The 14,476-nt window shown below is 33.9% G+C and overlaps 1 protein-coding gene across 4 annotated transcripts in view; it reads right to left on the bottom strand.

Annotated features, from left to right (window-relative positions):
• Positions 1-14,476, bottom strand: part of FAR1 (fatty acyl-CoA reductase 1) — a 74,421-nt gene that overhangs the window by 4,413 nt on the left and 55,532 nt on the right. For all 4 annotated transcript variants that reach the window (XM_036860416.1, XM_036860417.1, XM_036860419.1 and 1 more), the window contains 6 exons: positions 14,387-14,431; positions 14,146-14,264; positions 13,147-13,214; positions 11,483-11,654; positions 4,266-4,395; positions 1,758-1,885 (listed from right to left, as the gene is read on the bottom strand). In XM_036860416.1, coding sequence (XP_036716311.1) covers positions 1,758-1,885; positions 4,266-4,395; positions 11,483-11,654; positions 13,147-13,214; positions 14,146-14,264; positions 14,387-14,431 — 662 coding nt within the window. The remainder of the gene's footprint in view (positions 1-1,757; positions 1,886-4,265; positions 4,396-11,482; positions 11,655-13,146; positions 13,215-14,145; positions 14,265-14,386; positions 14,432-14,476) is intronic.

Genomic DNA, 14,476 nt, shown 5'->3' with positions numbered 1-14,476 from the left:
CCTGCGCACCGCAATGAAGAGTAGCCCCCACTCTCCACAACTAGAGAAAGCCCGCTCGCAGCAACTAAGAACCAACGCAGCCAAAAGTAAATAAATAAATCTATTTAAAAAAAAAAAAAACAACAAACTAACCAGAAGTCCTTAAATTAGAAAGTTAGCAAACATCAAACAAACCTGATGGTGCACATTCTGGACAAGAGTCCATCAAACAATGCATTACCTCTATTAACAATGAATAACACAAAGTTTTTTTATAACAGTACATTTGGGATGCAAATTTATTTATTTAACAAGTATTATTTAGCATCCTTCCATATGCCCTATACTGTGCTAGTCAGCAAGTACATTAGTAGGTAAAACAGACATATCCCTTGCACTTCAGAGCTTCCTATCTAATCTAAAAAGGTAGATTCATCATATACATCATCCTACAGACAAAATAAACATTTTTTGGACATCTTTAGCTGCTTAAAAGTTGTCAGACAAGTGAATTTACTCCTTCAGTCCCAGGATCAAAAGCCAACTGGACAAGTCCTCATTCGTGAATGAAACATGGCACTTGCTCTATATAGGAAGACCCTCCCATTCTCAAAGAGCAACATGCTCATTATCTTGCTCATGTTTCAAAACATTTTTGATGTTTTTTAATGGTGTTAGAAAGGAATATAAATCCTTTACATATGCAATACTGTTACATAAATTCCATTAACTTCAACAGGCAGTGAAAGATATAGGTCTACAGTTGATCCTTGAACAACATGGGGGTTAGGGCATCGACCCTCCAACAATCCAAGTATAACTTCACAGTCAGCCCTTCTTACCCGTGTTTCTGCATCAGTGAATTGAACCAACTTCACATTGTGCAGTAATATAGTATGTATTTATAGAAAAAATCTACATGTATCAATAAATGGACCCACGCAGTTCAAACCCATGTTGTTCAAGGGTTAACCGTACAACACACGAACAATGGGTGTAGACAAAAGAGCTTTGAATTAGGAGTCAAAGATCAGTATTCTAGTTTGCCCTGCCACTTAATACAATATGACCTTGTCAAACACAACTTTCCTAAGTCTCCATTTCCTCATCTATACAACTAGCTGCCCTATAAATTCTCAAAGAGTTGAAAGCACAAGAATAATAATAATGTGAAACTTTTGAAAACTGTTATAAAACTTGTATTAAAAAATTACTATGAATAAAAGAGATTACTTTTAAAACCAACTGCATCTCTGAATAATGGATTAATAGTAATTTTTCCTTTTCTATTTTCTGAGGTTTTTTTTTAACAATTAGTATGTATTACTTTTACAAGAGACTAAGGGAATAATTACAACTATTTTATAAACAAGGAAAAAAGTTCTATAGTGAATAATGTATTATTATACCTCTTTTCCTCTTCTAAAGATGTATTTAAATAGGGTAAAAGAAACGTTACATTACCTCCAGTTTAAAATATATTTTTATTTTCTCCTAATATCTTTACTTCTTCACTAGCAATAAGGGAAGATAAAAGTGATATTTAAAACTAAATTCCACCTGACTTTATTACTAATGGACAGTATAAGCTGATGAAAACAGTAAGGTTCAACAATCATAGGCTAAATTAATACTACCATAGTTACAGCCCAAAGGCAACCACTTTTCTTAAATATTGATACAATATATTATTAGCAGTGTCTCAATTTATCAGCTTAGAAAAAACTGTAATATTTCATAAGGAAGACAAGATGAAATCAAACCCATATAAAACGTACTTGTTCAGATGTTTTCTAGCTGCAGGGAGGCCAGACATTTCTTCATTCAATACGTATTTCTTAGTTCCCATACAGTAGTTCTCTATATATTCTGCCCAATGTAACTGTCGTACATCAATATTAAAAGTCTACATAAACAAAAAAATTATTGGTTACTTTCTTAGATAATTTTTTTCACAACCAGTCAAAAATTCACACTTTTTCTAAAGGCTAATTCCACATGACATGATTACAAAACATTTACTGTATTAGTTTTTTAAATGTTACTGCTATTCACAAAAAAGTTCTTATTCCTATTTCATATCGTCCATTAAAAAAAGACACATTTGAGAAGATAATCTGAAAACTCATGTCAGCTTTTAAAGAGTACATGAAGAAGAAAGAAGCCTGCATCATTAAAAATAAATAAATAAACCGACAAAATCCCATTGTCCAAATAGACCTAAGAATTCCTTTTATACATGTATCAATACACCTATTTCCAGTTTCCTTCTGTCTATACTATCTCTTCTTTTTGAACATCCTGCATACCACACAGATTAATTTTCCTAGAGAAACAGCATTGACATCAAGAGATAGAATATGTTACAAAAGCTGGCTTAGGAGTTTAGACAACTGTAAGTAGGCCATCTGATGAAAAGGGTAGATAAATCTGGAAAAGAAAGCCTTACAAAAATGCTATTTCATGACAAAATAAGAGGGCTATACACTGCTCAGTGCTCCTCCACACACAATCAGGTAATTTTTTTGGTGTAACAGATTATTCACAATTTAATTTACCATCATTTCTGAAAATAGCAAGTTCTAGACCAAAAATAAAAAAGCTATCATAAATAAATCACTGAAGTACCAGTGCACTGAAATGGAGACTTGACTTAAGATATGAGATATTATGAGAAGGTCATACATATGTGCAACTGGATTCCCATAGGAAGAGTGAAAAAGCATAGAATAGAAGCAGTATCTGAAAAGACAATGGCTGGAAATTTTCCAAAAATGGTGAGACACCAAGCCAAAGATTCAAAACACACATATACCACATATACACACATATATCTATGCATATCAGAGTAAAACTGCTGAAAGTCAAGGAAAAAATTTTTTTAAAAACCAGAGAAGGCACTGTGGATTACCTCCAAAGAAACATTAGTCTGACCAACTGACTTCTGAAAAGGAGCAATGGAAGCCGAAAGACTATGAGAAGATGTCTTCCAAGTGCTCAAAGAAAGCTGCTAACATAGAATTCTATACCAGTATAAATATCTTTGAAAAATAAAAATATTCCCAGAAGAATAAAAACTGATACAAGCTGACATCAATAGAAGACACACACTAGAAGAAGTATACTAATGGGTACTCTTTAGGCAGAATGAAAATGCTTCCAGATTGAAGTCTGGAATCATTAGAGGAGGATGGAGGAAGAAATAAGAGCAGTAAAAGGACAATTATGCCAGTAAATCTATATGAATACTAACTGACTAGACTACAATAGGAATGATTGTGAGGCACATAACATAAATATAGAATTAAAAAACATAACAACATAGCAGATAGGTGTTACCCTTTGCATTATCCAAGAAAAGGTAGAAGTATCAATATTATATTAGACCTTGCTAAATTAAGAGAGGATAGTAAAGCAGCCGCAAATTAGACTGGCTTTTCAACACCAAGAAAATAAGACAAATATAAAAAGAAAGTTGTCTTTAATGTGTTGACATCATGTAACATAATCACAAACTGAGAATTCACTACCAACATACCTACTACACAATCATATTCTTGTATTCTGGATATATTTCAAGCAGAAAAAAAATGACCCTAAAGAGAAGATCTGATAGCAAAGACACTAATAAATATATAGTTAAATCTAAGTAAAACTGAACAAAATAATCATTTCTAATTATGAGGTTTAAGTAGAGAACTAAAGTAACATATAACCATATAAGTTAATGAGGATGGTAATCAGAGCTAAAACATTTTATGGTCCTAAATATCAGTAAGGAAGAGGCTATAGAAATTACTCAATTTAGACTTTGTTAAGTATGCATGTTCAAATATCTAAGGTAACCTTAAAAAGAGAATACAGAGTTTTAGTTTCAAATTAACAAAGAGCAAAATGTGGAATGGCAAAAAGTAAAAGAGTATACAAAAACAATTTCTGAGAGAAGGTTTTCCTTAAAACTTAAAGAAAACAGAGTGTTTGGGGGGAAAATGCATAAAGAAGTCAAAATTCTCTTCGAATCTGACATTAAAGAGAAAAAGAGAATCAACATGTCAATCATGCTTTGAAAATACCTCTGCTACTCTCATACTTACATTATAAATTCTAGGATAAAGCAACTTTATCACCACCAATTATGACTGAAGCTTTAATGGGAGACTATAAATAGATCAACTTTCTTACTGTATAATAGTTGGGGAAAATACTCAATTATTTCTCGGGTTGCTAATTAGCATACTCTAATTAGTATGCTACTTGTTTTCTAATATAAGACAGAAAATACTTGCCTTTTTATCTTCCGGGTTTAGTTGATTCATTAACATATTGACATTGTCAGTATTCCAAACCCAAGAATTACTTGTGAAATATTCAAGAAACACCATAGCTTTGTGAAGACGAGTTATTGTCTTCATCATCCTGTATTATAAGAAAAATTGAGATTCATAATTTGCATAGATAGGGAAAAATCTCATCACCACCCAGGGTACCAGTTTCTATTTTGAGACATTAACAATAAAATTGTAACACGTAATTCAATAAGTGTACCAAACCACCAGGAAATAAGAATATTTCTGCATCTTAGAAGAACATTTTATAAATCCAAAATGAATTTAATACAGCAGCACTAAGTTTAAGCAGCAGTTAATTGAATTTAAGCAGCAGTAAATGAATTTAATACTGCCTAAAGAGAGTTCTGCTGATATACGAAATTAATTTTCAAAGGAAATACAATACTTCAAGGTCAAATTTTCTACATACAATACTAAGCAAATAAATGGATTCAATTAGTATTCCTTTCCTTTTTGTTCCTTAAGCCACATTTTAGTTCAGCTGCATTTTACTAAGATTATCTGTGAATTCATAACATACTGTTCCATTATAATCTCAACTCTTCAGCATCATGGAAGCAAAGTATACAGAAATATTCATTTGCCATTTAGTCAACTCTCTCTATATATTTTAAATAACTTTCTCTTGAACACTAACGGGTACCGTGATTGTCTGGACGTGCCATGAAATCAATGACTCATGTTGACAGCTTTCTGAAATAGATATTCAAGAGATTCACTCACCTTCCCAAGTCCCCAATATCCATCCTTATGGAAATAAGGGAGTTCGATACTTTTTTTGTTTCTTTTTAGAAGGGTGAAGGGCTTTAATCTCTAAATTTGTCATTTTATATATCATGGCTCACTATAAGTCATTGATATCATAACATTAACCAGAAAAGCAACATCTATACAATAATAATTACCTATGCTAAGTAGAGAAACGGAAGAAAGAACTTTTTGAAACAAAACACACACCAAAAATTCCTAACCTCTGGTAAACAGAAAAATTACATGTGAAGTAATGCTTAAAAAGAATTCTATTTATAGTCCCACAGTAAGGATTAGCATTATATGCAGTTTAGAAGTCCCAAAATTAGGGGCTTCAGAAATGGGGGAAATAGGAGAAAATTAGAACATTAGAAATGGGGAGGGAAATCAAAACAGTAACATTAGCTAAGAAATTCTGATGACATATTCAATACATTTAGAAAGAAACCCTAAATCCAGAATACTGAAAGAAAATGAGGCAACATGGACTATGTTAAGAAAAACTGTACTTCATGCAAGGAAGCAATTCCAAAATAAGACCTCCATTAAGCACAAAAAGAATTATTTAGCATCAAAGGCTAAATTTGGACAGGAATAGTTCAAATAGATAGAAAGCACTTGAAGGGAAAAAAAACAAGACATGCTGCTTTTAGAAAAGAGATTAGGCAATTTTTTTCTAAAAAACAACATAAAGATTTAACAGATTTGTAATTAATACCCACTATCACAGCCAGTATAGTACACTTGAATCACACATATACACATATTTGGTTAATGTGATTTTCCAACATACATCTTACTAAAAAGTTTTTCTTCCTAACTCCTTTTTCACTGACAATTCTCACCTAGTCTTATTTGCAGATTCATTCAAGTGACAGAATTACCCTAAAACCAATCACTGATTCAGCCATAATTACAATAAAAAATTGGAGGGGGAGAAGGAAATTTGAAAGGTCATATATGTGTGAAGTTCACAGAATACTTATCAAGCAATAAAACTCTGGATTGAATACTATGGGGGATAAAAAGAAACTTAAAACTTTGCACCACCAATCTTTGGTTAAACATGCTGTAAGAGCAGATGCCTGGGACTACACTGCCATGTATGTTCTGAGTATTTATTCTTTATTACAGCAACCTGTAAAAACTAATCACAATCTTTTAGAGGAGGGCAAGATCTTAATGGTCATCTAGTCCAGGGTTTCTCAACCTCCGCACTATAGACATTTTAGGGCAGATAATGCTTTGTGGTAGGGGCTGTCCCGTGCACTGTAAGATGCTCGGCAGCATCCCTGGTCTCTACCCACTAGATGCTAGTAGCACCCATCCCCCAGTTGTGATAACGAAAAACATCTCCAAAAATTGTCCGATGTCCCTTGAGGGAGGCAAAATTGTCCTCCACTGAGAATCACAAAGATAAAAAATATCAGATTCAGAGAAGTTAAGCTGGAGAAAGTTAAGCTAAATAATCAAAAAAAACAAGACAATGGAAACATTTTTTTTAAATACCATTTTAAGAGTGATGAAATATCTACTACATTTCAAGAGCTAGAGTAAATAATTTATACTGCTTCTACATGTGATAATATCATGCATCCTAGTCCCCAGTGACTATTAACCAGGAATCCATATGATGTGTATACTTTTTAAATTATGTCAAGATATACAGTAAGTCAGATTTTTATCTAGCTGGTACTCAGAATAATGTAAATGAGTAAACTGGACACCACGAATGACATGACTGACATTAGTTTAATGCAGAAGTAGGCATTATATTAAGGCCCCAATATAAGGTATAGAGGCCAGTACCTTGCTCAGTAAATATCTGAACAAATTAAATAATATAAATTACATATTTATATTTGTAAATATGTAATTTATATTATATATAAATATAATCTATTTATATTTAACATTTATAATATTGCCTAAATAAAAAACCTTTATGTCTCTTGTTGCTTTTACAGTATAGGTTCCCAAAGCATTCCTGCTTTGATACTTAGGAAGCCTTGTACAGGACAAACCTCAGGTAAGAAGATTCTTTATTTTATGTTTCCTATTTGTAGCAAATTTTAATTTCCAAAGGTGGCTGCAAATATTATCTCCCATCTTACATGTTCACCTTAATTATCGCCCCATTAAGAGGTGAAGGTAACTTATACAAAAAGAATGAGGTGGAAGTGACACTGTGTGACTTCCATGGGGAGGTAAGAAAAAGTGATGTAGCTTTCTGCCTTGCTCACTGGAATACTCACCCTTGAAGCCTTCAGAGGTCATGTATGCTGTCCAACTCTCCCTGAGGCTGCCAGGCTGTGAGGAAGCCCAAATTAGTCCATGTGTAGAGACCACATTGAGAGGCTCTGAGACTATATGAAGAGAGAAAGATGCCTGGCCACCCAGCTGCTCTGTACCCTTTCTCTCCTTTACCACTCCTACAGTGTACCTGCTCCAGCCCCTATGACTGCAACCACTTGAAAGATCCTGAGAAAAAACCACCCCAACAAAGGCTTCTAGAATTTCTGACCCACAGAAATCATGAGCAATAAATGAAATGATTACTGTTTTAAGATACTAAGTTTGATGTCAATTAGATCTCAATTTTTTAAGAAAAGAAAGATACTAAATTTGAAAGATTTGCTATGCAGCACAAATAATGGGAACTGAAAGATTTGTTATGCAGCACAAATAATGGGAACAGATATCAGTACTGGGAGTGAGGGACTGCTATAATAAAAATCTAAAACATGCAGTACTGACTTTAGGATTAGGGGGCAGACAGAAACTGGAAGGCCCTTGAAACCACTGGTAAAACCTGGAAGGACCAAGAATGTTAGTGGAAAAAATAAAAGGGCTCTAAGGAAACTGTTGGTGAGAGTTTCAAGGTAAGTGAGGAAAATAATGTTGGAAGTTAACAAAACTGTCACCCGTGGTCACATGGAAAATAGAAAATGTATCTAATAAACTCGATGATCTAGCTAAGATGTCCTCAAAGAGGACAAAGATGATCTTAAAAAATGAACTATCTGTTTGGGTGCAATTTGGAAGGAATGTAAAATTCCAGCCAGGAATTCTTTAAGAAACATCTTCTGGGGATAGATCAAATCCAGAATGTAAACATAAGATTCTTTGTTAGGACCTCAGAAAGATTTAAGGTAGTATACTTCATAGAACCTTTCAGACAAACAAAAGTTTCACTCTAGATGTTAAAGACATGTCTTACATAAGCACTATTGTTTAAGAGGCAGGATGTAAGAGTCTAAGGATCTAAGATCCAAGGGTGCTATCCCACAGCAACCTCATAAGGAACCCAAGATAGAGAAAGGTATGTCTCAAAAAGATATGTGGACTTTCGTCTAACGGAGTGGATTGTTTTAAAATAGATACATGGGAAACCCACACAGTTTTAAAAGGAATCCTATGAGTTTACACTTAAAAGGAAAGAGACAGTACCAAATGAAAAGAGGCCTATGGATCAAGGGCCAGCAAACCAGAGCTTAGGGGCCAAATCCACCTGTTTTGTAAATAAAGTCTGACTGGAACACAGTCATGCTTATTCATTTACATATTGCCTAAGGCTGAAGAATTGAGTAGTTACAAGGTGGAAGCTACATTTAACAGCAGAGTTAAGTAGTTACAACAGAATCCATATGGCTCACAAAGACTAAAATATTTACTATATGGCCCTTTACAGAAAGTTTGCCAATCCCTGCCCTGAAGATTCCCAACTTTTTACAGGCAGGAAGTAGTGTACGAAGGCTATTTAGTTGCAAACACAGGCCATTTTTTATGGGAAAAGAAGGATGACTCAGAGGGGAGCGCCAAAAGCCTCAGAAAACCACCAGAGAGTGGGAATGAGCCCTAAGAAACCATCAAACGGGACCCTGCTGGAATGCAGAACTGTCATGGACCAGTGATTGCTGCGTGCCTCTCTTTTTCTCTCTTTCGAACAAGACTGTCTAAAGTATTTCCTATGCTTGTCTCACTATTATATGTTGGGTGGACGGGCAGCAGGTAACCTGTCACTTTAGTTCACAGGTTTTCAGATTAATACTTGAGGAACTATACCTGAAAAAACACTCCTAAAGAGCTTCATCCACAATTTACCAGATTTCGCTGACCACACTGGCTTCAAGCTGATGTCAGAGACGTTTTGGGGGGAAAAGGCAAGAGCATTTTCCATGTGGGAGGAATATGAATGTCTGCAACAGAAGCCTGACTATAGCAGACTGCACTTTCCAAAAATGGCTGCAACAATACCTTTCACCTCACCCGTTCATTTACAAGATGATCTTGACTATTCTCTATATCCCTTCTTCTTCAATCTTGGAGGATCTGTGACTCGCCTGTGACTAAAAGAATGAGGTGGAAGTAGTGCTGCATGATTTCCTTAGGTAGGTCAGAAAATGCACATAGCTTCCACCTTGCCTGCTGAAGCACTTTTCCTTGAAGCCTTCAGTTGTCATGTACGTAGTCCAATTCCCCTAAGGTTACCACTGGTCCTTGCAAAAAGACTCTATGAAGAGATCCTGACACAATATGAAGAGACAGTGATACCAGCTGTTCCACTGCACGCCCCCCTTTCAGCTCCATCTGACCACAATCACATGAAAGACCTCTAAGACAAAGTTGCCCAGTGGATTCCTTCCTGAATTCCAGATCCTGAAAGAAATAAAATGACTACTGCTGTTTTAAGCCACTAAGTTTGAGATGATTTGTTATGTAGCAACATCTACTATAAATTATTTAATAAACTTTGGCTCTTCATTCATTTTTTAAGTTTACTAAGTCCCACTTTCTGTGTAAGGCACTGTGATGTATTTAACTTATTTTACTTTTTTGACCTAGTTTTGATTGTTCTGCTCTAATTTGCAACAACTTTATTAATATCAAGACGGCATCACTGCCATCACTCACAAATTTACATCTGCTTTTTAGCCACGAAAGAATGTTGCCAATGACAAATACTGCACTTTGCAGATCATTCTAGGAAAACTTGAAGATAGTTTTAATATATTTTGGATCTTCTTTCCACTGAGTATTTCTTTACCTATTCTAAAGTTGTTCAACACCTCTCTTGTATTTCAATATTTAACATACAGGGTTAGAAACATAATGGACAACTGAATCCACAGAAAATTCCCTACATGTAACTCAGATCCTGATACACTATAACTGGAAGATACCTCACTTTTATTTTTTTAAGTTGATGGAAGTTCTGGAATCAGCATCTTTTTTACACATAAATACTCAAATCCTGAACTCTCTAATCAAAGGCTCCACTATAATGCCAATGTAGTTAAAAAATAAATATTTTTATAGTACATTTCACTATAATTGTGGTAAAGACAGTAGGATTACTTATTTAAGTTTGTGGGGTTTCAATAAAAAAGAAAAGAAAGAAAGGCCATAACAACTATAATAGAAAGTTTTCCATTTGTTAACTTTTGTTTTAAATTCTCAACCTGAAAAATTAGTCAGAAACGGTAATTACCATATTATAAGCTGAATAGGAAGCTGAGATAGCTCAAGCAGTTAATTTTCTAGAAGCATCCTAGGTTTTTTCATATAAAACTGCACAATCCACTTAAAGCAAAACATTTAACCCTTAATCCCCTATAAAACTCACCTCTAAGTTTTTAACGGGGAGAGAAGGGCTCAATTTCAGCTTATAATAACAATGACAACCTTGACGCTGGACATTTCCTATATTATGGGATTCTGGAGGATCAATGGCCCAATAAGATGAGATCCACAGTTAGTCTCCCCAAATATCCTTAATTTCTAAGAAATGTCCTAGCATCCTGACTGTGATTGTGATTAATCAGGTTAGTAATTCTAAAGGTAAAGCTCATGCTAGTGACTTTTTGTCTCTCCAGCAAGCTTCCACCACCTTACCAATACATAGTGTATATACTGCTATTCTTCTTACCACGGTTTCTGACCTGTCAACCTGAGTGCAAGATCGAGCAATAATGCAGGTACTGTATGTCTGACACCCTTCCAATAATGAAGCAATAAGTTGTTGGAATACAACTTAATATTGGGGCGCCTGAATACTTGGTTTAAAGGATTCATCTTGAAGGAATGATTTAGATAATATCCTGTAGGAAAAATAAGCGTCAAAGCATTTTGAATGTTATTTGTTATTCAGAAAAAATACCTGAAGTTAGACCTAGAATTCAGCACATGACAATAATTTATCATCCAAACTTTAGAACAGAGTGAATTATAACACCACCTTTGCTTTTCTGACAAATTCTTAAATTCAAGAGTCTTCTCATTCACAAAAGGCCATTAAGCCTTATCATAAACATAAACAAATACAGAGTTAATATGCATTTTAGAGTAAGCATGGGTTGCTTAACAGTCAGAGGAACAGATAAGACAGAGCTAGTCACCATTACCTTGGGCTTCTTCCAGTCATCCTGAGGTAGATATCATACAGGAATGCTGGGGCCTTATGGCTTACAGCAATCCAGTAATGATATAAAAGGTGATTGGAGGTTAGATTTACATTGGGCCGTCTGAAGGCCTGTTCGAGAGGATTCCTCTTGAAAGTGGAAATTACATGGTATTCTGAGGAAGAAAAGTTGTGTAACAGCTTTGATAATAACCATGTAATGAAGTTTTGAAAAAAAAAAAAACACATGTTTTTACAAAGCAAAATATTTTACCAAAGATGTAAGAGTTTGCTCATTTAAAAAACAAACTTTTCTATTTTCTATAGTAGCTAAGAGAATATGGGTATTAGACTGCTGAACTCAAATGGTTTTAGAACTGCCACTATTTATGAATTTTTATTAGATGAATGAATTTTTGCTAAAATTCACTCTTAAAAATCCTTTTAATGTTTTACCTATATCAGTTTACAATGTCACTTTCTATATTTCATCTCTCACGATAGCTTCTTTCTTTCTGTTCCTCTTTCCAGATTCTTATTACTGTACTTACTTAAAAAAGAAAAGGGAAATCATCATCCTTTGCTTGTGAATAAGTTGCTCAAATTAACATATATCAACAAGCTTAAAACAACCCCAAATTAAGTTCTGTTGTAATTTATTTAGGTTATGCAATATCAAAATAATCTATTATCATGTATGTTAATACTTCAATGGAAATGTATACTGGAATATTCACTAAAATAAAGCTCAACTTGATTTTTGCTAAACTTCATAACACAATGAAAGACTACAAAAAACCTAACTCATTAAAGTGTTTTAAAATTCTTAAAAGAATACAAATAATTATCATAAAATTAAAAGCACCCTAGATTTTTTTTTCTTATATGCTCTAACAGTCAATCTTTCAATTGAAATAAAAATGCCATAAAAAACCCTAGGATGAAAGACAAAGATTTACTTTAAAATCAAATCGCTCCACAAGGGTAACAAAAATTGTTCAATTAGAGGTAAAATAAGACCTAGTACTAAATCAACACTGTAAATACATTTTACTTTAAATTTGAAAACATAAACCAACAACTTAAAAATGATTCAATTTAAGTAGGCCTTTAAGTTATACTATTCCTATTCTAAAACAAGTAACATAGCATACACACTACCTGCTATGAATCTGTGAATTTAAACAGATTAATAAATGTAATAGAAAATATTCTGGCAACATGTATTCTACTTGCTAATTCCTTCAGTTATTACTCTTAGGACAACTAGCTATCTCCTACAACATACCAACTCTTGTAGTTGGAAGTGATACTGCCTGTGAACAGGGAACATCAGGATTGAGAGTACCCACGAGGGAGGAAAAAAGCATTATTTCCATACCACGAGTATTTATCGGCGTTGCTGCAGATGGCAGCAGAGAAATAGTAAGGGTCAGACGAGGGTAGGATGAGGAGGGAATATACAGCAGGATATTTTAAAATTTATGAAACATTATTAAGGACCAAAAGGCAGTACTAGTAGATGTTCTAACATGGCAATTAAAATAAGAATAAATTGGTAACTGGTGGCTCTAATGCCTCATAGGTTATTCTAACGTAAAAACTCAGTGAACATTTTAAGTTCTTTAAAATTTATTCTAACATTCAAAAACACAGGTAAAATCATACCAACTTCACCCCAGTGGAAAGGATTAGTGCTGCCTGTTGTACAATTATACACCATGATGTTTCTTGGTCTGCAAAGACAAAGATCAAAGCAATGAAACATAAAAAGAGGCTAAACTTAACCAATCTAAATCTTACATGATACTTAAGTAGGAAGAAATGAGGATGATGGGTGCCTTTTCTACAGTGAATATTTAAAATATTATCTTTAAAGGATTAATTTTTGTGTCTGAATGACTATTTACACTACCCTTTTTCCCTATCCTACCAAAAAATTATTTATAAAAAATAATATAGACTTCATATTTTCTTCTTTGTATTAGCAGGAGTGTCTGTTTTTCATGCGAGGAAAAAGAACAACAAACAACCTCAGCTCTTCCTATCTCCTTCCCATTTACAGAGGCTCTAGCTGAAAAAAATTATGAATTGAGTTCCCTTTCACCAGAAACAATATATTCATATAATCATATCCCTCCTTTTTAAGATATAAAATACTGACTTCAAAAATAAGGGCAGTTTATTATTTAGAAAAAAAGTTATTGAGAAGCTTAGGTGTTTAGGTTTAGGTGTTACCTGTAAATGCTACTACTCCCTTTTAAAAGGAGGCCCATGAGTTGATTAAAGTGCTCTAGTGTGCATGTTTGATATATGTAAGCCATTCTCTGTGAATTTTAGCTCTTTATATATGCCAAGTTTATACCAAGTTCTAGTTTGGATTAAAAAAAAAAAATCATGTTTTGTGTTATTTTTTTTTTTAATTTCTAATGACCTTGTCCATCCTGTGGGTAGTACACAAGAATTTATGTTAATTCTTAATAAATGCTGATGGAACCACTTCATCGCCTACTTAAACCAACTCTTGCAGTTGAAAGTGATAATGCCTATATAATATTGGTATGGGTTAATAAAACTGATAAATATCAGTTATGAGGGATTATTTAACATTAGTTTTCCCATCTCAGTTACTATATATTTAACAAGCGACATTGTCATCTCATATACCTATTAACTCCGGAATACCAGGCTGCCGCAAGACTCATGTTGACAACTACATCTACAGGAACAAGATCTGCAAGGGCATTGTTGGAGGCACGCATTGTTCGAAGAATTCCTTTCCCTGCCTTTGTTGAAATTAAAAACAACACCTTAAGAAATATAAGCCAAAGCACATATACACAATATACAGATACACAGAAAACAGAAAAAAGTACAGAATAGTCAATAAAACAAAAGGCTTACTTACCGCAATAAAGAGACCACTTGGTCCATTAAAGTTATCAATCCATCCCTAATACCAAAAATTAAAAAAAGGGAGGGAGCTTAGAAATATTAT

Source organism: Balaenoptera musculus, chromosome 8 (genome assembly GCF_009873245.2).
Source record: "Balaenoptera musculus isolate JJ_BM4_2016_0621 chromosome 8, mBalMus1.pri.v3, whole genome shotgun sequence".
Classification (NCBI taxonomy): Eukaryota; Metazoa; Chordata; class Mammalia; order Artiodactyla; family Balaenopteridae; genus Balaenoptera; species Balaenoptera musculus.
This window is presented reverse-complemented; position numbering and strand designations above follow the sequence as displayed.